At 54.0% G+C, this 23921-nt stretch overlaps 1 protein-coding gene across 9 annotated transcripts in view; it reads right to left on the bottom strand.

Annotated features, from left to right (window-relative positions):
* KIDINS220 (kinase D interacting substrate 220) overlaps positions 1 to 23921 on the bottom strand; it is a 71449-nt gene that overhangs the window by 5428 nt on the left and 42100 nt on the right. For 3 of the 9 annotated variants that reach the window (XM_045844681.1, XM_045844685.1, XM_045844682.1), the window contains exons 23-29: positions 16674 to 16852; positions 15518 to 15744; positions 12818 to 12931; positions 12059 to 12115; positions 6540 to 6572; positions 1128 to 1256; positions 766 to 864 (exon numbers count right to left, since the gene is read on the bottom strand). In XM_045844681.1, the coding sequence (XP_045700637.1) occupies positions 766 to 864; positions 1128 to 1256; positions 6540 to 6572; positions 12059 to 12115; positions 12818 to 12931; positions 15518 to 15744; positions 16674 to 16852 (838 nt within the window). Of the gene's footprint in view, positions 1 to 765; positions 865 to 1127; positions 1257 to 6539; positions 6573 to 10329; positions 10453 to 12058; positions 12116 to 12817; positions 12932 to 15517; positions 15745 to 16673; positions 16853 to 23921 lie in introns of those variants that run through there. The other 6 variants (XM_045844687.1, XM_045844688.1, XM_045844689.1 and 3 more) reach the window with 4 other exon arrangements.

Below are 23921 nucleotides of genomic sequence, written 5' to 3'. Positions count from 1 at the left end.
TTCCACCACACTCTACTCTGTTACACTCTCATTTTAGCTTAACCTTTAACTTAAGGACAAAACGAACGCCCCTGGGCGGTGCCAGAGGAAGCCGGGGCGGGGCAGTGGCCAGAGCAGGCTGCACTCGGGGACCAGGGCAACCGGGGCACAGGGACCTGGGCTCGAGCTGGGCTCAGTCCCGAAGGTGACGCGGACGGGGCGCTGCAGCCAGGGGTGACGGCAGGGGGCGAGCAGGGCGTCCCGGGGACAGAAACTCAAGGGGAAACCGCTCAGGGCCGGCCGTGTGAGGCCGGTCCAGCTGCTCGGGCAGACTCCTGACACAGGCAGCGGGGCACAGACGGCCGCAGGGGGCGGTGGGCCAGGGGGAGCCCGACCCCGTATGAGGGTGGTGGGACACGGAGCGGCGGCGGCTCTTCCTACACGGGCCTGACAGGCTCTTCCCGTAACTGGGCGGTGCAGGCCGGACGCCGAGGCCTGGAGGCTCAGAGGAGCCGCACTGGAGGCGGGTCAAGGACAGAGTCTCCGTCAGTGAAGCAGGGAGAATGAGCAGGGGCCTCTCCCCCACATTCCCAGGTGAAACGCCCAAGACCAAGGTCACCGCCTGCTGCTCTGGACACTGTGCCTAACAGAGCCCACGAGGACTGGGCAGAGGTGCGAAGTGCAGCTTTCTCTTCGCACCTCTGCGAAGACACAGAAACATTCCAGTTTAGACCAACACTCACTGGCACTTATTTCACGCAATGTTGTAAATACAAAATATCTTACTGCGCTTCTGAAAAGATGCCAGTCTCCAAAATTCATATTCATTTCTTTCTTCAGTTCATCAATGTTACACTGAGCTAACACACGGCCGTTTATGTTTGCCTGAGTAAAACAAAGACAAAGAAACAGAAGGAATGTGACATATTCTAGACTGTGATTTGGAAGTGCGTTTATATACACAGCATAAGAGAATCATGGGCGACCAGAAAATCTGACCTGAAGAGGCTGTCACCCCACTTAACAGCGTAGCCACCAGGCTGGATGCGAGCAGCACGGGGCGTCACTCCGTGCTTCCCCAAGTGTCTTAGCCTCGGGGCGGCCCGGGGTTGGGGGGGGGGGCGGGCGGGGCAGGCCGGGGCACGCACCTTCCTGATGGTGGCGCAATACTGCGGCAGCAGGCTGGGCTCCAGCCCCTCTATCTGCTTCAGCTTCTCGCACACGGCGTCCACCGTCATGGCGCTCAGCAGCGCTGCTCCTGGGGCGGGGCCCGGCCCCTGCAACAGTCGAGGGAACACACGTGTGTGAACAGCACGCAAGGTCAGACACAGGCGGCCACATGGCCACGGCACTCAGGCGGTGGTGCTGGGGCGTGCTCTGGTGGCGGCACAACCCTGGGGGGGGGGAGGGGGGCAGGATGGGGCGATGGCGCCGGGGACGGCGCCGCCTCCGCTGCACCTGAGTGGGCGAGCAGCTCGCGCCACAGCAGTGACACCGCCTGCCCGGGCCACTCCTGGAGAAGGCAGCCGCCCCGTGGACCGAGCCCGGGCCAGTGTCAGTGCTCACGGCCTGGCCCCCGGGGAGAGGGGGCGGCCCTCCCTCACAGGAGGGCTCCTCTGTTTTAGAGAGCAGGAACGAAGGGGAACGCTGCCGTGCCCACGCACAGAAACACATACGGTCGATCTGAGAAGTGATATGAGAAGCACCTAAATGGCTTTAAGTGTCTCTACATGCTAACTTCACAGTCTCTGGCAGCCAGTTCCCAGGTCTCGATCACATTTTACACCCAAGGGATCTAAACCTCCCCTCGAGAATCCACACAATGGCCCCGGCTGGTGTGGCTCAGTGGACTGAGTGCCAGTCTGCGAAACACAGGGTCGCCAGTTCGATTCCCAGTCAGGGCACATGCCTGGGTTGCGGGCCAGGTCCCCAGTGAGGAGGCATGTGAGAGGCAACCACACATTGGTGTTTCTCTCCCTCTCTTTCTCCCTCCCTCCCCGCTCTCTAAAAGTAAAAGTAAATGAGATCTTTAAAAAAATCTACACAATAACCTCATAAACACAAAACAACAGGATTACTCCTTAACATGTGAGAGTAAACCCCACCCACTAAATGTGGTCTCATCCGAAAGAAAAGTCAAGACAACCGACAACTGTCGTGCTGACTGAGAAGACAGCCCCCCCTCCGACCGCGGCGGTGGGCCAGAGGAGTGCTCGCCGCAGTCGGCTGGGCATGGCCGCTGTCCCCCACCACAGGGGCGGCCGCGGAGGTCTAGAGGGGCCACCTTCGTCCCCGGAGCCACAGAATGAGGGAGCGGCTACGGCAGCTTTGGACCAGAACCCTAACGCGCCTGAACTTCCTGTGTCCCTTGCTCTACTTTTGACACTTTAGGGAAGTGATAACCACAACAAAGAGAACACACCAGCCAGGAGAGAGGATAAAGACAATTTCCCAAATGATCTATCCTGTTCACCGTTCGATCTAACTGTACAGTGATCGAATTTATCCTGTCCTCCAGGCTACGTACATCTGTACTTTCTGTTGCCTCTCCCGTCAGTACCAGGACAGAAGTAGACTGTACCACAGCCCAGACCACCTGCCAGCACACGCTGTCAGCCAGCTGTCAAAATGTGGCTGTCACGTAGAAGCACAACACATCGTTCCATCGTGAACTGGTGAACCTACACACCTGGAGGACGCACCCGGCACCCCCAGCACTGCGCACGAATGCAGTGCCGGCCAGGGGGCGGCCAGGTGGGGCGGGGCCTCTGTGAGAGGCGGGAGTCGCAGCCGGCTGACGAGCGTGAGACAGGCCCGCAGAGGTCTGGAAATGAATGCCCTGGAGCACCGCGTACCAAACACATTTACTCAGTTTGTTTTATTAGATATAAATTTAAAATACACTGCGTGTTACATAGTCTGAGGTTAAATTCCTTCAGAAATACTAACAGCAAAACACTGGTATTTCAATAATTCAGTCTTCCTATCGACGCACGGTTCCATTCTCGGCCTGGACGCACAGAGCCGATACTCGGTGTCCACTGTGCGCTGCGCACGATGACGAGGTGAAGTACTCCCTGTGCGTTTCTAAATCCACCCGGGCCACACTGGCTGATGGCGTCGTGCGAGGCCCAGACGCCTGACCTCACACCAGACACCTGTACGCTCTATCGTGCGTCGTCCCTGACGCCCAGTCTCCCCCCATCACCACGGATGTGACCCCTTCACTCTTGGTCCCTCCCCCGCCCCCGCCCGCTGGTGACCACCATTCTGGTGTCTGTATCTCTTAGTTGGTCTGCTGTTCCTTAAATACACCCCACACAGGAGTGATGCCACCGGGCTCTGTCCTTTTCCACCCGACCTACTTCCCTTAGCGTAACACTCTCAAACCCACCCACGCTGTCACAGGTGGAACCTTTCCGCCCCTCTGGCCGAGCGGCGCTCCGCTGTGGGCACGGACCGCTCCCTCACCCAACCCCCACCGGAGGGCGCTGGCCACGGTGAACAGTGCTGCAGTGAGCGCAGGGGGGTGTGTGTGTCTTCACACGCAAGAGTTCTCGAAGACTTCAGGTGGACTCCCGGAGGAGGGTCTGCGGGGTCACACGGTAGTTCCGCTCCTAACTGTCTCCGCTCCCAACGAGGCGCCCCCACACCATTCCCCGCAGCGGCTGCACCAGTTTACGCGCCCACTGACAGTAAATGAGGGGCCTTTCTTCTCCCCCGCACCCTCTGCAGCCCTTGTTACGACCCGTCTTGTTGACGGCAGCCCTTCCAACGGGGGTGAGGTGGTATGTCACTGTGGTCTTGATGGGCACCCCCCTGGTTACCAGTGACCCTGCGCATCTCTGCATGCATCTGCTGGCTAGCTGTACGTCTCCCTTGTTAAAGTGTCCACTTAGGGCCTCTGCCCAGTTTTTAATTGGATTGTTGTTTAGTTCTTCAGTTCTTTAGTTCTTTAGTTCTCCAGGGTTCTGGAGGGTGTTGGTTCTGTTTCTGTGGGAAAGGCCGTGGGGTTCTGACGAGCGACGAGTTGTGTGGGTTCTTCACATATGTTGGACATTAGACCTTTATCAGAAGTATAATTTGCAAATTTCTCCTCCCATTTGGTTGGCTGCCTTGTTTTTTTTTTTTACTGTGCAGAAGCTTTTTATTATTTATTTGCAGAGTTCAGCTTTTTACTGAATGTGTTACAAAAGAGGGTTAATCAAAAAGACCGAAGTCCTCTCTCTGCTTCCCGTCGTCCTCCTCAGCTGGGGCATTACGTAAACGCCACTGCAGTGGCCGCGGCGGGGGCAGGGCCTCCTGCTGGGGCAGCACCGGCCGCCAGGGCGGGTCCACCACCCCTGCACTGCAGACGGTGCTCCCAACGCTGACCGCGGCCCGAGCCTTCGCCAACAGGCCTGGCCAGAACGGGTCAACATTCCCTGCAGCTGCTTAAGTGAGGGCAGGGGTCTCCGCTTCCGCGTGCAGGGTGAGGGCAGAGTTCAGTCAGAAGTGGTCCCATTCATCTACTCTTTTGTCTCCCTTGCCGTCGGGGTCCAGTTCTCAAAAAACTCTCCCAGACCAAGGCCCGCAAGTTTGGTGCCCGTGTCTTCGCCCCCGTGCTTCAGTGTTCGAGGCCCCACGTTTAAGCCCCTCACTCGCCGCGTGCCGGTGTTGGCGCGTGGTGTCCGACAGCCGCCCGGCCTCGTCCGCTGGCCGCTGGCCGCCCCGTGTTCCCGCGCCACCCGCTGAAGAGGCTTTCCTTGTTCTGCTGCACGTTTCCAGCTTCTTCGTTGAAAACTAGTTGCCTCCATACGCGTGGGTTTACTTCTGGGCTCTCGATTTTGTTGTCTGTTTCCCCGTTGTCTTGATCACGGCAGCTTAGCAGAACGGCTTGAAGTCAAGGTTTCTCTTTCTTCTCAGGGCTTCACTGGGACTCGGGGTCGTCCATGGTTCCACGTAGACTGGGAGGGTGTTGGTTCTGTTTCTGTGGGAAAGGCCGTGGGGTTCTGACGAACGACGCTCTGCATCTGCACACGGCTGTAAGTACCACGCCGCTCGGACCACGCCGGTCCTTCCACCCGAGAGCGCGGTGGCGTCCTCCTCCTGCGTGCCTGCCCGGTCTCTCCCAGCAGCACCGGTGGTCAGTGCGCAGGCCCTCCACCCTCCAGCAAGTGCATCCGCTGGTTGTTGCCGTTGCACACGGGACTGTCTTCTCCACTTCTTCTAAGACTTGGTCACTGGCAGCCGCAGCCACAGCCGAGCTGTGCGCTGCCTCTGAACCCTGCGGTTCCCAGCGTCGTGTGCTGCTCCTGAACGTCCGGACATCCGTCGCGCGGTCTTCAGAGTGTCCTCCGTGTGGAATCACGTCACCCGCAGACAGTGGCGGTTCCACCTCTTGCTTCCCATTCAGACGCCTTTCTCTCTCTCCCTTGCTGGGGTGCTCTGGCTGGGCCCCGGCGCTGCGCTGAACCACAGTGGCGAGAGTGGCCTCCTGGTGCTGTTCCCGATGCCAGAGGAGGGCGCTCAGGGCCCCCGCGGAGTGCGGTGTCACCCAAGAGTCTGGCAAAGACGGCCCTCACTTTGCTCGGGCACTCCCCTTCCGACCCATCTGACGACGGTTCCCATCCCGAGTGGGCGGCCATCCTACCGGGTGCTTCTTCCTGTCCACCGTCACGCTCACGGACTTCTAGCTCTGTTTCACTGGTGCGCTGCACGGCACTGACTGGTCTGCAGGCGTGAGCCTCCTCATGCCCAGACGAGCCCCCCCGCCCCCCCGACCACGGCGTGCGATGACGTGTCAGCTGCCCTCGGCTGGCGCTTCCCGTTCAGGGCTGCGTGGGACTGTCCCCTCCGCTCTCTCCTGGCTCGTGAGGGTTCTGCTGAAAACCTGACGGGGTTCTGACGGGCTGCCTCCGTGGGGTACAGTCTTTTCTCCCCTTTTCCTACAGGGGAAACTTTTCTAAAATAATCAGATATAATAAAATTATTTTGGTACCAAATGAAAGGAACCAAAATAATGAATTTTGGGAGGGGATCTCATAAAAGGAAAGGGAAGGAGTACAAGAGTGACAGGAAAAAGCACACGCAGTGACCCAACAGGGAAACACCTGGACACAGAACAGTGACCCCTTCAAGTTCACCATGCATCCTTACTTGAAAACTACCTGTTACAAGTCAAGAACGGGTAATTTCAGCATACACCAGAACTTATTTTTTTAAAAATTTTCTCACACACAAAACTGAATGCAGAAGATGTTAGTTTGTTTAAACTGTTAAATATAAATTCCAAAATGCATACAAGTCAAAATTTCTCCAGGCAAAAGTAAAGCTAACAAAACAGACTAAAACTACCTTGATGTGATAACACAAGTCTACACCGTAAGTAGATTAAAGCCACACTCTGAAGCACATCTCTGGTGAGTGCACTAGAAGCCTCGCACTGCCTAGCCAGCAACGCGGGCCGTGCAGAGACCGAGAGCAGCCAGCACAGGGAGCCCGAAGCACGGCAACAGGCACGGACGTCTGCACAGCTGGCACGGACGCTCGCGTCTCGCGGTCTCACTAAGGTTCTGTACCTGTCTCTGCTTGTTAAGCCCCGAGTCACACGGCTTTAAAAAAGGAATAAAACAGAATGAAGGACACGAGCTTCAAGTAAAACATCACATACACGTACATATGATAAACATAAGCAGCGTTCTGCCATGCCCTCCACTTCCCCGTGACTTCGGACCAACCGCCTCCACAGCAGCACTGAGCGAGGGACCCCCCCCCAACACACACACACACACAGCGGTTCCGTCGGGCCAGCGCATGCGTGCACGTTCTAACGCTGCGCTCTCAGAGTTTACACTCTGCTAAAAGAATCAGTCACTGCCATGCGTTTAACAAGAAAGGCTGGTAAACCAAATTCGTTATGAAAAGTCAGTAATCTTACCACAAACAAATGTAAAGTTAATTGTTAAAACATTCTGGTTTAAAATTGCAGTGATGTATTGCAGACCAATTTAATGAGATCTACATACTTGGGATTCACACGATCACTCCATAAAACGAAGTATTCTCTAGCTACACTACAGCCAACGTTGAAAACACACACTTTAAATCTGGGGTTCGTCCCGTGAGGCTGGAGGCACGCATGCGCCCTGAGAAAAGGCCCCTTACGAAGAAAGGCGGCCGGAGCCTCGCGGCTCGAGACGGCTCAGCCGCACCGGTGGCCACCACCTGCCTCCTCGGTTAACATCAGGGTCCAGAGGAGGGGGAGTTTCAGGAACTCCCGTTCACAGCAGACACGGTGCCAGCAATGATCCTCCCTATGCACCAGGCCGCCAGGAAACACTCTCACAAGAGTTCACAGGACCTAGAGGTGAGTGACAGCGCTGCCTCGGCCACTTCCAGCGCTGCTGCAGCCGGAGGAAGGGCGGTGCTCTGCGGCTGCCGTGGGACGCCCCCCCCACCCCCCCAGCTCCCATCCCCTCCCTGTCCTGCCCATGGCCCTGTCTCCTCAGGGCCCTGTCTCCTTGGGGCCCTGTCTCCTTGGGACCCTGTCTCCTCGTTCCCCCATCAGCCTAGGGCAGGGAGGCTCTTGAGAGAGATCCCGTGCGTAAGCGTGGGGACTAGAAAAGTACGGAGAGAGAAGCGCTAAGGAAGGTCCAGTTCGCTACGAAAGACCCAGCACCCAAAAGGAAGCTACTGCTGACCTGGCTGGAAGGTGTGCCTTACTCTTCAGATACCGGAGAAATAATAACTAGGTCCAAGTTGACAGATGAGGCCTAATGTCACATTTTATGGGCAATGTTTTAAAAAACACAAGTATTAAACAGCAGCAATGAGTATGATTTTGTCTTTTTCTTTAACTTTTAACCATGCTCTCGGATTTCAGCGCTATCACCGCTGCAACATCACACTTCCGTGAAAACACCTCCATGGATTCATCTGCGGTTCACTCATTGTTTAGGAACAAGGCTCCTTCGGGCTGAAGTCTGGCCAAGGACTGCCCACCGTGTCACCACAGAGGAGACGAGCTCTTGCCCAGACCGGGACGGAATGAAAACGCACTTCTCGACTGCCCAGGGAGGGCACGGGCCTCCTGGGGGTGCTGCCGGGAGCTGGCGGGGAGGCCCACCCCGAGCCTGCACCCCCCCCACCCCGGAGTGCCACCGGCCCGCGCCTTACCCGCGGCGTCTTTAACCTTCTCGTCGTCCAAGCCCGCTCCTGGACAAGGAGAGACAGCTTAATGGCGGCACGTGCTCACTGGAGACAGGGGGCAGGTTCTAAACCAGTGGTGGAAGTGAGAACCATCTGCAGCCGAGCCCCGCCTTTTCTCACTTTTCACTCGGTCACTCCACTGACTTCTTAACCATTTCATGAAAACCAAGACCTTCATTTTTAGTGCCTTTATGAACTAACTCAGTAACTTTCATAGACCTCTAAAAGTAAAAGTAGTGGCCCAACAGAAATTGGGATGCACGGTTTTAACCCTGCCTTTGCGGTTCCGAAGTCCTTGACAGCTAAACTCTGTGCTACTTATCTTCCTGCCTTTTCGATAAGGCACAAAGGTGACCTACACAAATACCACCGTCTGAGGCACCGAGTCGCCCTGCGGCCGAGAAGGCCGAGGAAGGACTCGTGCGTGCTGCTCCCTGACGGCCTTCCCACGCATGCCCCCGCCCCCAGGCAGGGCTTCGTCAGCTCTGTCCACGGCTGCCCCCCCACGACAGCGCCTGCTGGACACTCAGGGCGCTGGCTGGACCGGGGGCCACCACAGGGGCACCAGCAGTGCGTGACGTGCAATGAGCGAGTTGACAAAAAGCTAAGGAAAGGTTCCGTCATGCCTTCTGCAAGAACGCTTCTTGGGGAAACACGGATGCCGCGGCCAGCAGCCGCCCTGAGCAAACGCGGACCACCGCACCTGTGAGGGCACCTCTTGGAAGTCGGGAAGGGAGTGCCCCTGAGGAGGCCACGCTGGAGACGGGCCCTGCACGACGGGGCCTCCCCGTCACGGCCCCGGATGGGCCGGACGCCGCGGCCGCCCAGCTGGACTGGACTGGACTGGAGGGAGCAGCAGCGGGTGAAACCCCCGGAGAGCTCTCACAGCGGGAAGTACTGGGGGCACGCAGAGCCGAGAGTCCCGCTGACCCCTACGAAAACAAACCAGCCGACCCCTTCTCGGCCAGAGGAGCACGAGCAGATGAAAGGCTGAGTTCGCCTGAATGACTGGAGTAATCGTACCGAGACAGAGGTTTTTAAGCACGAAGCAGTCTTAGTTTCTGACCTTTAAAGCTCCGTGCAAGAATCTGGCCTTGGGGGCAGTGGTCATAAAATCGTTCAGTGCTTAAAGCGGGCAGCAGCCAAGTGCTCCTTCTCCCCGGGACCTAGGGGGCAGGGCTGCTTTTCCCGGCGCAGGAAGCCGCGCATCCCGGAGGGTCAGCAGGGTCTGTGCAACTGGAAAGACCAAACTCAGCGCCAAGTCACACCCAGTGCCAACAGGACAGCTCGGCCCGGCCCGGGTGGAGAGCAGCGGAGAGCAGCCCTCGGCTGCCCGCCCACACCTGGTGCGCCCCCTCCGCGCCCCCCCAGCTCAGGCAGCCTCACAGAGGGACTGGGCCTCCACCCTGGGGCCCAGGGCCCTCAGAGGTCCTCCAGAAGAAAGGCGTGTTGAAGGCAGGGGCCAGAGCTCTCTTTTTACTGGTTTTATAAACTGGAGTTCTGGTTGAGATTTCATTTCTAAAACAGGCTTCTCTGCGTTAAAAGTGGGAAAAAACTGCTCCTTTCCAGCTCTGATGTTCTGGGGAGCACACCTTGGGTCCAGTGTAATTCTTTCCTGGTTCTACGAGGTCTGGCGCGGATGTTCTCCATGGAGAAGACAGAAGCTAGCACGCAGGCTTGTATTTTACGTCTTCCCCTCCCTCGTCAGACAGCCGCACGGTTCTGGGGTCTCTCCGGTACGTCCTGGCCGGCCTCCACAGGACACAACCGTTACAGTGGGCCTTAGCGTGAGAACACCCAGTGATCTCCACGAGGACCCCCTTTATAAAGGTGTGTCCAAAATGCCTCATGACGGAAAAGATGGGGCCCCCCACACTGAAAAGTCTACAGTTGGTTAACGCTTTACAGTCTGGCTTTTTTGCTGTGTTTTTGTACTTTTTTAACTCATTATTCTGTGTCTGTGATGACAATTTGTCGAAAAATGTTTGTGCGGCTCTTGACTCACCCACAAGCAGCTCCTGTCAAGTGTCCCAGTTAAGGGGCAATGAATGAGCAGAGAGGGCCCCGTCCGCAGCCCTGCGACCCCAAAGCGGAGGCAGCTCTCTTCGACAGGCCTGGGGCGCTCCATGGACGGGAAGGCGGACTGACGTTCACGTGGACGGCGCCTGCGTCGGCTCAGAGCCACAAAGGCCCGGGACAGCGTCCCCCAGGCAGATGCTTCTTCCCATTTCCACCACTGCTTTGACTGTGGCTTTGAACTAAGTGTCTACTTCCACTAGTCTTCTACAGAACAAATTTTACAGGCTGCTGTCATTGTTAATTTCTCAAAAGCAAAGAAAGCTCCGTAAGTAGCTATTATTCACTAAGCAGATCACAAAATTATCTTTTAATATTAAAAGAAAGCAAATAGCATGGTTACTCCACTAAACAAAGGCGCTAATATATTTAGGACATCTTTGCTCTCTGTTACTGGGCTTCTCCCCACGTCTCCAGAGCCGCATTCCTCCTCCTTCCCCCGGAACTCACTGCAAACCGGCCCGACGCCCCCTCGCTGGACCCTGGAGCGCCCACACAGGCGCCTGTTAACTCTGCGTGTGTGTTCGCACTCCTAAGCACGGAACAGCCACGTTCCCGCATGTCTGTGACACTAGGCCCCCACGCTCTTCACAGTGTCTGATGTGCATCAGAAGTGTGCTGAGGAGTGTCAGCTCCGAGAACTGCATCGCACGTGTGCATCTATGTGTCAAAAACTGTCAGACTGAAGTCATTCTTGCACAGAGTGGCCGTGATCCACGGATTACAGACCCTCCGACACCCACACAGAATCACTGTGTTTTATTGTGCCTGTCATTCGCGGATAACTGAATTCACTCACGTGCTTCAGCTAAAACATTAATGATTTACAAAGAATCATCAACTCTTCAATGAAAACACCAAAATGGTCCTCTTTCTCACCAACATTAACTACAAACTAAAGTTAAAAAAACGACTGTCTATCCAAATGCATGTTTTAAGTTAAAGCATTATGGATAAACTCAGCATGCATGTTTTATCACATTAATTCCAGCAGCCATGCCCCAGCTCAGCACAGCTCTGGATTAAACTGGTTGTGTTTGCACGGGCATAACATTCTATACACAAATTAGCAGAAGTTAAAATACAAACTGCATTTTTAAAAGCCACACTGAGTAAATGAAGATTTTAAGGCTCACCACATTAAATGTATTTCTTATTAAGCATAAAGTCTTGAACAATAAAAACACAAAATGACTTCCTATACAAGTTGGTTTGCTTTTTTTTTTTTAATCTACTTTAGGGTGTTTGGGGGAAAGGGTTCGCTAAATCATTCCCTTTACACGCTGAACTAGCTCCGTGTTCACCTGGAAATTTTATTTCAATAAATGCACGTGGACTTGTGAGCAGTAGCGCTACGCTTACACCAGGGCTTCAGAAACCAAGGAGTCGCCCAGCAGCCACTGGTGGTCAGCACCACACAGCGCCCAGCGCCCCTGTGTAGTCTGAGGGGCGATCTGGAGTGTTGTCACAAACCTTCTCCGCGAGGAGCACTAAGCGCAGGCTGAACAAAAACAGGCCCAGCTGGAACCAGGGCTCGCCACCGCGGAGCCACCCCGGCCAACTGGCCACGCCCCTGAGGGCTGCGGAAGAGCCCCCTGATTGGACAGTGAGAAGCCCCGCCCGCACCCCTGAGAATGGAGAGGGCGGGAGGAGAGGGCGGGAGGAGACGAGGGGTGGGCGGGCGTTAGCCTCAGGGTTAACCGGGAGCACGAGGGTTAGTAGCCCGCAGCTGTGCCCAGCGGCGCCACACCCCAGACGCAGTTAGTGACCCCGGCCAGTGCAGACAGGCAGGCGCCCGCAGGCTGCGCATTACCCTCGAGGAGGCTGTGGGCGAGGGCAGCCCCTCCGCAGCGTCCTCCTGGATAGCCTCCTACCAACACAACACAGAACGAGAGCGTGGGTGACAGGCGAGGGGGAGCCACGCTGGGGGAGGGGTGGACGCGACGGCAAAACAACACAGAACCTGGAAGGGGTTAGGTTTCTCCGTCGGTGAGGACATGGAAAAATTTACACGGAAGGTTAGGTCCTGTATCTTCTGCCTCCTAATTTATAAAACTGTATTAACAGGGACTTTCTCTTTTTATTAAACTAATTACCAACAGGAACACCTAATATGTTAGGCACAAATGTATTTTGTTTTGGATTAGATTCAATAGCACATTTGAATAATTTTCTTATCCTATTTAATGTCTAACATTAGCTTAAAATGCTCTTTCAGTATGTCTTCCAATTTTTACACGCCAGAGCTGACACACACACAGACGCCACGTGAGTGTCCTTCACACAGACGCTGGGGGTGAGCGGGCGTGGAGGCTCAGCGCCGGCGGCCCGGGGGCGAACGCCGCGTCCCGACTCCGAGCGCTGGCCGCACACACTGGACCTCCGCCCACGGAGGCTGCCCGTCGGCCCCTCCACAGACATTTATTTAACAGACACAAAAGCAAAACACATTTTACGGTTAGTACTAGCTTATGTTTCTTAAAACGATTTATAACACAGGACAGAACCCAACTCCAACGTTCTGGCCGCTTCCTGCTGGATTCCCACTTTAGTTCCCCTCGTGCATACTTACTAGGCCACTGCTCTGCTCTCTGGGCAGACACGATTTTACAGACGGACGTGAGATGAGGTGGTGGGGGCCGCCAGGGCAGTACCGTGGCGAGTAAAGGTGTGGGGCAAAGAACGGCTATGGAGAAAACATGCAACAAAAGAACGGGATGAACAATCACAGAAATCAAAGTGTGATGAGCGCTAGCAAATGAAACTGACCAACAAACACAGCTCCCGAGTTTCAGTGCGAGCGACAAAACAAAAGGAAAATGCCTTCCTCGAGTTCTGTAAGCCGTCAGACCCAAACCTGACATTTTATTTAAATTTTTGTACTGTTGATATACTAAGTTTTTTTTTTACACCTTAGAAGTTGACACAAGAGTTCCTCTTACTGGCTTGTTTTTCTGTGTCAGGTTCTAAGTGGTTTACAAACATTAACTCACAATCTCTGTTCTAAAAAGCAGGATGGAATCTGAATAGAAAACTATTCTTTACAAAAACAGCCTTCCGATTTTTAATAAAAAGTCCTGGTGACGTGAAAACAGCCAGCACGGACTGCAGAAACGCCCGCTGCCTTGAGCTGCTGGAGCGGACTCGGGTCTCACACGGGCGGGCGTGTTTTACACGAGGAATCCGCGCGTCAGGTGAGACTGTAACTACAGCGAGTGTGTCCAGCAAGCTCCTTGGTAACAGCACCGTCAGATTACACAGGCTAAAAACAAAGATTAAAATTCCCCAAGTTTCCTTACACTGAAGTAACCCCTTTATGACTCCTGCTATTTTAAGAAAATTATGCTGCTTCTACTTTTAGTTATCTGAGAACCTCAGCAAAAAAAAATAGAGCAAAAAAAAAATAACTAGCCCTAAAAACATGAGAAAAAATGTAAATGTTTTAACGAGAGTAAGTTACTACAGTCGCACGTGGCTGTTACTCGTGTACAACAGGCGGACGCAAAGTCTCGGCCTAGGCGGCTCCCGGCCTCAGAAGTCTGACCGTCCCCCGGAGACCGGCGCGGGCCCTCGAAGGGCAGTTGCCACAGGTCTCGGACTGGCACACGAAGCCTGCGCTTCACACCGCCTCCCACGCAGGCACAGTGCACGGGGACAGGACACGCTATGAAATGCTACTGTCCCGCCTTCCCTCCTCGTCAGAGCACAGAATGGAGCGACACTCGGAGGGCCTCTTGGGACGGTGCAGTTAATCACTTATGTGGCCCACACTTTTCAAATGGAAAATTCAATTTAAACTCTGGGATTCCTCCTTTGCCAGTTTGTTCTAAACTTCTCTTTCTTCCTAGCTCATATGAACTTTATATAGGCAGGCACTAGGTTTCTAGAATACTAGCCCCTATGTTTTCTCAAATCAGACTAAAGAGGGAGACAAAAAAAAAAAAAAGGAAAAAGAAAAAAATGCTGCAACGGACCAAAGAGCCAGTCCCAGTACATCCGACACGAGGGCTCACGCCCCGTCCTCCAGGGAGAAAGGCGGGGCCCACGGCCCACGCAGCGAGGGCGGCCTGGGCCCGCAGCACTGGCTGCACTGGCAGGGCCCAGCACCCGGGGCGGACTGCGCTCCCGTCCTCGCGAACAGAAAGCCGCCAGCTCACACTGAGTGAGCAGCCCCACGCTGAGTGGCTGAAGACGGCTCGAAGTGAGACTCTGCAATGGGCTGTAGTGCTATTATGTGGCAATAACATCTGAGTGCTACAAGCATATTTTCCGTTATCATCTCACATTTAAAAACTATAATATATATTAAATACAGGTTTACTGAACTACTGCAGAAATTTATGTTTATCATCATTTTCAGTGCCAATATAAATTATTATACAAAATATAGCAAATTGAACTTTTGTTTATCAACAAATGGACACACAGTTCCCTCTGAAGTGTAGGTCAGTCTCTGCTGACCCTGCAGAGTTCACTTTCTTATCACGATAGTCAAGAAATGCAAAAAGCATGCTAATATTCAGATTCTACTGCTATCTAGAACCCACTGAAGTGCTTTTAATTTTTAAAACATCATGCACAAGGGGGGACCCAAAAAACCCTGGAATTTATTTATAAAAACTTGTGTATTTATTCTTACATGTTTGTAAACTTCAGTCACCTTCAAAATACTCTCCATTTGATGCAATACACCTAGCAAGACCTTTTCCCCACTGCTTAAAACAGCTTCTGAACTTGTCGATTTTAATGCTGTTTAATGCTTCTGCCATTTTTTGTTTCACCTGTTTCAACATCAACAAAACGTTTCCCTTTGGGGGCTTTTTTCATCTAGGAAAACAAAAAGAAAAAAGCCGCTCAAGGTGAGACTGGGTGACTAGGCAAGGTGGGGGACGGGGGTCAGGATGATTTTGGTCAAAAACTGCCGAACACTCAGCGCGGTGTGGGCATGTGCGCTCGTAAGTCACCGCTGTGGAACAGGCAGATGCACTAGAAGAGTCTTCAGAAAAATGCACTGAAGGCGAACGCAGCCTCTCACCACAACGCCAGCTGCCCCACCAACACAGGTGGGCTCCCAGAACACCCACCCAGCGGGGGAAGCCTGTACTACGAGGGGTCCACCCTCCAGAAGGTAATTCCGGTGTTTTTGGGTTCCCCCCTCTGTACATTAAATTCACACTTGAACGTTTCCTTATTTTAAAGCTGAAGGACAGTCTCGAAATGACAGGAAGCCCCCCAAGCAGAAGCAGCACCGCGGGAGCCCCGACCGCCGTACCCTGTTGTAGAAGGGGTGCTGAGGCCCCGTCATGCCGCTGTAGTAGCTGCTGTGAGGCTGCGGCGACAGCACCCCGCCTGCGAACGGCCCATTGAAGGACGTGGAGGAGGAGCAGACGGACGGAGCCTGGCTGTAGCCCGACGGGGGCCTGGGGGGCGCCTCGTGCAAAGGCAGCGGGGGGTAGGCGAGCCCTCCGATGTTCATCTGGTCCCTCGCAGCACGGACATCTGGAAGACAAGAGGGCCCCCAGCAGGCAGGAGAGAGGGGGACGTCGGTCTTTCGTCCCGGCCCCTCGCCTCCTTCAGTCTCCAGACAGAAGCGGGAGGCCCCTCCTGCCAGGCCCCCCCACCTCACAGAGGCGGCCGGCACTCGGGCCACTCGGGCCCGGCCGGGGAAGGCTGGCTCGGCCGCAGGAAGCTGCGTGCACCGACATCGGACTCCGCTTCAGCATCCGAGCTGCACAGTGTTCTCCGGCTCTGCAGGGCGTTCGTTTGAGCTGCTCCAAGGGTTCTTACGACTCCTAACACGCCAGCATCTCCTGCGGACTCACGCCTGGCTAGTGCGCGCGAGCACGGTGCTGGCTGAGACCGGGAGCTAGGAGCTGGCAGGTCTGTGGCCCACCCACCTCCGGGCGGCGGCGGGGGCCTTCCAGCAGGGGTCTGGACACGGAACACAGGGTGTGCGCAGCACACACAGCGGAGCCTCCAGAACCACTTACACTACTCCCGAAGTGCCATGCCACCGCCCTCAAGGTCCAGTCCTCACAGTTAAGGTAAAATTTAAAAAGTGACAGAAAGATTTCCTTACCTCTCTGGGTAAAGATCCCTATTAGGAACAGAAAATTGGTGACAGAAAAATTCCAACAGACTGGTATCTTAAGGTGGAGACTAAAGGTTAAAAGGACTCTGACCCAAAGTACAGGTTCAGGTGTGTGGACCGGGAAACACAGTAATGGGAGCTGAACAGGTAACATTTTCTTAGTCCCCAGAAGGGCCTCAGACCCTCACCGTTCACCAGACCCTCACCGTTCACCCCCGCCCCGTGCAGGGCGCGGTTTGGAGCTTCCTGGTTTCCCCCGGCGCACGGGAACTCCCGCAGCCGATTACACACAGGCGGAGCGTTTCTGAGAACCTGAGAGAAGGGAAGTTAGACCCACCTGCGATGATTTCCCGTAGCTTGGGGTCGAGGTTCACAGTGCACGGCAGGAAGGTCTTCACGTCTCGAGCCACGAGGACTGGGGTTCTCGAGGACAAAAACACTTCAAAGCTCCGTGTGTCTCCGTCTATTTCCAGCAGGGGCTCGACATCTTTCGTCGTCGGGATGTTCTTTGATATTCTTCAAACGAGAAACAAATGGGAAGGTCATTCATGTCACCATTAGAAAGGCAAACTCTGCACATAACCAAGTTTGTTATTTATAAAAATAAAGATTACATACTTTGCTGTCCTTAAAACTTTTTTCAAAGAACGAAAAACCGAAGTAAGCGGCACAGTTACAAAACGACTAAGTGACAAGGGCGGGACTCGGGCGAGGGACGCGGGGCGGGGGGGGGGGACACACGCGTGCCAGGCCCGCACACGCCGGCGAGCCCGCAGTGAGGGCCGAGCGGGCCGTCCGTCCCCGCACGGGGCGCGTGGGTCTCAGGTGGCGGCACTGGCCGCCCCGGGCCACAGGACCGCCGGGACAGCTCCGCGCTCCGTGTCTGCGACGGCGTGCCACGGGTCTTGCCTCGCAAAGACGAAATGAAGAATGACTTTGAGACAAATTACACCAGCTAGAAACAAGGTATTAGCACAGGCTTTCCCTTCTTGAAAAAGGTTTGTTTTCTATTGCAAAAGTAATAGGTGCTTACTACATATGCATATTTATAAGGCAGAGAAATACAGAAAAATAGAAGGAAAAATCCATGATCTTGTCAGACATAATAATGCCCACTCACGTGTGCCCCTCAGAATTTAAGTACTACAATGGCAGTCGGTACGCAGAATTTCCATGCGGCGAGGGTCTGTATGTCGGCAGCCCGGCGCCCGGCAGAGGCCCAACGGAGAAACGCACAACGCACCGCCTCGGACGCGGGCCGCAGCTCGGCCGGTGCATCAGGCGGGGGCGGGGCAGGTGCGCAGGCAGAAGAGGCACAGGAGGGATAAACCACAACGGGAAAAATTCCAATGAAAGGTTAAAGAAATACTTAATAAACTACCTTCTTTCTGTCAAACTATACAAAACTGCCATTTTTACAGTCCAAATGGTCAAACACTGACAATCCCATATGGTTCAACCCACCGCACACAAGGCCATGGCCAGCCCGCGGCAGCGAGCACGGGCGCAGTGCAGAGGAATGGGGGCGGAGGACGTCAAAGGCAGCTTGAGTGACCCTACCACGAGTCATCGCTCCAGGACCTCTCCGCCATTCACTCTAGTAGCAGTCACAGCTCTATGACCTCCCTGCGATCTAGTAGTAGTCACAGCTCTATGACCTCTTGGGGGCTAGCACCGTTCTGCCAGCACCCCATGTGTGGCGACTAGACAAATATTACAAGCCATAGGGAAAATCCAGAGAACAAAACTGGCACACGAGGAAAGACCGGGGAACCAGTGAGGAACTAGGGACAGCAGTGCCGCCTTAACACATTTCGGGGTCCCTCCTACAGACCCGGCACGCGAGCAGGAAGCAGAAAAGCCCTCTGACCTCTGAGGCAGGGTGACTTCGTCCCAGAACAGCACTGGACCTGACTGTCACGTATATTTAAGGTGGGACGGGCGACCTGGACAGTGGCTGCTCAGGACCGTTGCAGGAGTGGCCCCAAGTCAGCGTGCGGACAGCTGAGGTGTCCCATCGGTTTCAGGAGGGTGACATGAAACACCCAGGGGAGAAGCCGGGAAGATGCAGGCAGAGGCACACGGCTGACAGGTCGCACGGGACGAGGGAGCTGCGCGGCCACGCCAGCTCTGCGGGCACGCGCGAGCCGTGCTCCGGACGAGAACAACGCCACTGTGCGCCAGCCGCTGGCCCGAGGCTGCCCCCAGTCGGAGTCCCCATGCCGACCTTCGACCTCAGCACGTCATACTCTTCTCCCGAAAGAGGCGCTGATGGAGGTGAGAAGCTTTTGGCAGTGGGCCACCAAAATCATAGGTGCCTCTGTTTTTTTCCAGGTATTTTTCCGAAGGTTAGTATTTAAAGAATTTAAGTAACTTCACTTTTCACTTAAGAGTGAGTTTACCTTCCCAGCACTATGAGTCGCGTGAATTAACGTTGCCACCAGTCAAATGGCCCACAGAAAGCACTGTGAAACCTTGGGCAGGAATGAGCTCCTAATCAGCCTAAAAGCCATCCGGCAGTGCTTGTTAATGCCAACATCAGTGTAAATTAAAACCATTTTGATTACACTTCTTAGTGGTTTACAGAAAGACCATTTTAATTCCTTGGCAGAAATTACATAAGCCATTCATATTACTTCCATTCAAAATGAGGTCTTAAATCACATGGCAAAAAATTCTACTTAAAATCAAAATATAAATAGGTTCTAAGAGCATAATTTACGGAGATGGCATTACTTATTGTACTTTATGTAAAAGTAGCTGCCTAAAATGCCATTATTTAATCACGAGGTTAAAAATTAAGATAAATTTTCCTTAAAATTTTAAAAACAGGAAAAACCAGTCACTGCCCCAGAATTCTACCACCATGAAACAAACCTGACTTCTAGGGGACTTCCCAACCCTTCCCCCGGCGAACGCCCACGTATTGATAGACACGCTCGCGCACGGAGCACTTCCGAGGGTCTGGGAGACGGACAGAGCGGGCAGGGGACAGCCACACAGACAAAATGCAGCCTTGTGATCTGCCCCCTGCCCCCTGCGGGAGGACAACCAGAAACTCTGGACGGGAGCTGACTACGCTTTCCCGCTCCGTCCCGAGTTAGTGCCTCCTCACCCTCTGCAGCTCTGCCCCCCCCCTTCACCCCCGCCCCTGCCCCCCCCACCGGAGCCCAGGTGGCTCCCCTCTACCACGGGCCCTCCCAGGACGGACACGCTCGCGCACCCACGCACCCACACGGCACCAGCAGCCCGCTGCAGCCACTTGCGGCACTGCTTCATTCCCGTGTGTCCCCCCAGACGGGAGACCCCACGAACCCCGTCCGAGCCGGCAGCAGTGCCGTGTTGTTGGCCGTGGATCTCCTGGGCCCGGGGCAGCCACCGCCTCGGGCCTTTCCCACAGTACATGCTCGCAGCGGAAACAAACTGCACAAGGAAACGCACTGCTCCCAAGGGACTTATCCTCTTACAGTAAGTCCCACTTCTGCCCTGGCTGGCTGCTGGGCTCAGTGGCTGCGGGCCGGCCTGCGACACGACGGGCTGCAGGTTCGATTCCCAGTGCGGGCTGGGTCCCCGGGGCAGGGCGCGCAAGAGGCAACCACACATGGGCGTTTCTCTCCCTTTCTCCCCACCGTCCCCCCTCTCTAAAAATAAACAAAATCTTAAAGAATAACAATGATTTCCACTTCATTTATACTTTCTGACGCAGAGAAGGAGACCTTGGGAAAGCGCAGGATGGTCCAAATTCTGAGTCGGTTTTTGTGACGCGGGGTCCGACTGCGCTCTGTTTGCCCGTGGCTCTCCAGTGGCCCCGGCGCCCTCTGCGGGGAAGAGACTGACCCTCCCCCGCTGAACGGAGGTGGTGCCCGTCGAAGCTCCACCTCCGCGGGCTCCCAGGCTCCTTCTGGGCCACCAGTTGGCACCGTCTGCCGGCCCCACGCTGCTCCGACGGCTGCTGCTCTGCAGGCAGTTGTGGAGTTGAGAGTCCCCCCACCTAGTCCTTTTTGCGATTGTTTCAGCTCCTTGGGTTCCCTTGTGGTTCACATGAACTTGAAGGTCGGGTTTCTGTTTCTGCCCCGAGAGGCCACTGGGCCTTGGAGAGGGGTCGCACTGCCTCGGCAGGTCGCCTTGGGTAGCACCAACAGCCTAACATTCCGTCTTCCATCCGTGACCTCAGGAAATCTCTCCACTCCCTCAGATCCTCGGCCGACCGGTGTTCGCGGCCGGCAGCGGACAGCGCGCGCACGTCTACCTCGCAGAGGGCTGTGCCGAGTGCAGAGCGGCCCTCACTGGGGCCGAGAGCACGGCGGGAGGGGAGCAACCAACGGGCTCCCGCCCGGGTGGCCGGGGCCGCTCTCAAGGCGGCAGTGTGTGTGGGCCCAGCGTCCGCCCCACAGCTGCTCTCAGAGCTGACAGAGGCCAGGTGGCACTTTCTGGGCATCCTGCTCAGGGACGACACTCGGGCACAGCACGGTAAGCGTGCTCACCGAGAATAGGACCACGCCAGACCTCCAGGCTCATCTGTTTCTGGTTTCCAGTGTCTGACGGAGGTATTTAAAGACAGTCCAATTAGGGTCCAACAACACAAACTGTGAAAGTACCTGTCTAGCTCTGGCTGGCGTGGCTCAGTGGATTGAGCGCGGGCTGCGAACCCAAGGGTCTCTGGTTCGATTCCCAGTCAGGGCACATGCCTGGGTTGTGGGTCAAGTCCCCAGTGGGGGCCACATGAGAGGCAACCACACACTGATGTTTCTCTTTCTCCCTCCCTTCCCCCCTCTGAAAAATAAATAAAGTAAAATATTTTAAAAAGAAAGTACTTGTCTAAGTTGCCACGGAAATCACTGACAGAGCTAACTTGCTACAAAACACTCACAAGAATATAAAGTACTGCACAGGGAATCCAGTCAATACAGTAATAATTATGACTGCTGCCAGGTGGGCACTAGACTTATTTGTAAATTACGTAAGTGTCTAAGCACTATGCTGTACACCTGAGACTAATATAAAACAATACTGAATGTCAACTGTAATTGAAAAGTAAAAAATACATATGTAATGAAACATTGTTACTTACTACATGTTAAGACATTGAAAAAGAGCCAACATACAGTAAGGCTGTGTTACCAGGTCACCTGGTTTTTGTATCAGATTTTTGCAGACTTAGAAATAAAGTTTCTCCTCCACCTTTATGTGCAAATGTAAATTCCTCCACTGTTTTCCTTTTAATCCAGGCCAACACTTTTCTGTTCACAAAATCGTGTAAGCAAGCACCCCGCCCCGAGTGCAGACTGTACTTCATGCCCGAGCGCAGACTGCAGAAACCCGTGAGAGGCCGAGTGATAACTGGTGACGCAGGTGCCTGGACCAAGTCGAGAGGCAGACCCAACACTTCGACTAGTTATAAGAAACGGGTGCATCTCTAAGATTATACTGGTGATTCACCTGTGAAGCAAAATCCCCAACTAATCTTTCAAGTTTCTGCATCGGGTTAACTGCAAACATCTTACCATGCAAAGCAAGTTTAAAAACTGGGAACATTTGCACCTAGTCAGGATTCAGAATTTTCTTGAGATTGTATCACCACACTGAGCAGAGGAGCAGGGAGCTGCCCGCACCGGGGCGGCGGGCAAACCACGCGCGCTCCCCTTCAGCCCTCTGCAGAGCAGCTCACTCATCTCAGGGCCGGGATGCACAGGGAAGTGCTCCAGTTTAGAGCTCACATTCCTCCTGCTGCAGGGAGAAGCCCAGGCAGCGGCGAGTGATGGCCCAGCGGCTCGCAGGCCAGGGCTCCGAGCAGAGCAGAGCGACTCGGGTGACGAGCAGTCTCTTCCAGCTGCCGTGACGGAGGGGACTCAAGTGCAGAGGCTGGGAGTGGCCAAACGACTCACGGCCGCCTCACTATGGAAATAGTACCGGCCAGTAAAAAAGGCAAGCCCACTGTCTCATGTCGACAGTTCATACTAAGGTGCGGTATTAAAAATATCCCAGTGAAAGTAAATGAAATCCGATTTCCACAGCTGTCTGGGAAGCACTAACACTATAAGGTACTGCAAAGGGACAGCAAATGCTCACGTTATTTATTGCGGCCTTCAACGAATCTCTAGAAGTCTCACGTGACTCGCACACAGAAAGCAAGCGCTCCGCAGAGACACTCTGAGCAACGGCGGCACAGAGAAGGCTGGCGCGCACACACCCTGCCCGGGCGCGTCTCCACAGGCGGCGGCGCCTCCGTCACACGGGCGCCTACAGGTGGACTGGATGCCCGGTACGCACAGAACGCCAGCTCCACAGTGTTTGGGGCTTAATACTTTTAAATGTGAATACAAATTCGTAAGATCAAGTTTAAAAACTCCTCTTTTTTCACATTCACCCTTTCCCCAAAAGTTAATTTAAAAGAATTTTAGGAGGAAAAGGTACTATTAAACTTAACAAAAACTATGCCATATAGTTAGATAATTATTCATTTGCCTACAGTCTTGATTCTCAGTGCTTATAAATGTCCTGTGAAGCCATTTTATAAAAAAGTAGAAGTGGAAATTGAGCTTGAACTTGAGAGTTTAAAATATCCGGTAAGCTGGGTGTTTTCTTTGTTCTGCTAGGAACCGGGAAGGGAAACGCGGGGAGAGGCCGGTCCACAGCGCCCTTCGTTCCCAGGGAGACGCTGCCATCTCCTGGGCGTCTGGGGTATTGCGGCCGAGGCCGGCGGCAGCAGGGATCCCCCCAGCACCTCACCTGCGTGTGTCCACGAGCCGGTGTTTGGGTTGTGCGTTACTTTTGGTTATTCTCATGTTGTGAAAAACCTGAAAACATTTTGACTTGAAATTATGAGATCCCAAACCCCTGTTGAAAAAATAAGTTCAGGAAAAAAACAATCTCTACTTGATCTTTAAAGGCATATTGAAGTTTTTGATAAGTTTGAACCCTTCAATAATCAAATCTGTTTTTTAAATGCATACATGCATAATGCTCTTACTGTGGTATAAAATAAACTAAACCTCAAGGGCAGTTATTTTTACATATTACAAAATGTATGTATCAAACTGATTTTGCTACTTCTGTTTTCAAACAGCCTTAAGTGAGCACACTTGAATTTTCCATGCTGAAGTTAGAAACACAGAGCTTTGGCACATTTAGAATTCTTTCTCTGCTTCACATTAGCATAAAATACCAGAAGTGGCATCATGACAAGTTTAAATGAGAATGTACTTAAAAACCCACTTTGCCCTGTTAAAAGCTGCTGAACGCTACCTGGGAGACGGTCTTGGCCACTCAGCACGCAGGAGGACGGCACAAAGGCTCAGCCAGACGGACGCGCCCGCCGTGTGCGTGCTCACTGTGACCGCGGAGTCCCCGCTCTCCACACGAAACCCGCCGCGGTGACGGAAACGACAGAACCGAACACAGCACACATCTGGGGTTTTACACGCGTTGGTGAGAGGCTTTGCATTGTATAGGAAAGATAAACTCAATGCTCTGGGAAATTTTCCACCTGCTCTTACGTTCCCACTGATGCATAATAAATAATTCCAAAATTTCATTTGAAAATGAATAGAAACTATCTGGAAATAACTACAGAAGTAGTCCAGGC

Source organism: Phyllostomus hastatus, unplaced genomic scaffold, assembly GCF_019186645.2.
Source record: "Phyllostomus hastatus isolate PE091 unplaced genomic scaffold, TTU_PhHast_1.1 phas_contig_402, whole genome shotgun sequence".
NCBI classification, from domain to species: Eukaryota; Metazoa; Chordata; class Mammalia; order Chiroptera; family Phyllostomidae; genus Phyllostomus; species Phyllostomus hastatus.
Note: the sequence above shows the minus strand (reverse complement) of the source record. Positions and strands in the feature narration are given on the sequence as shown.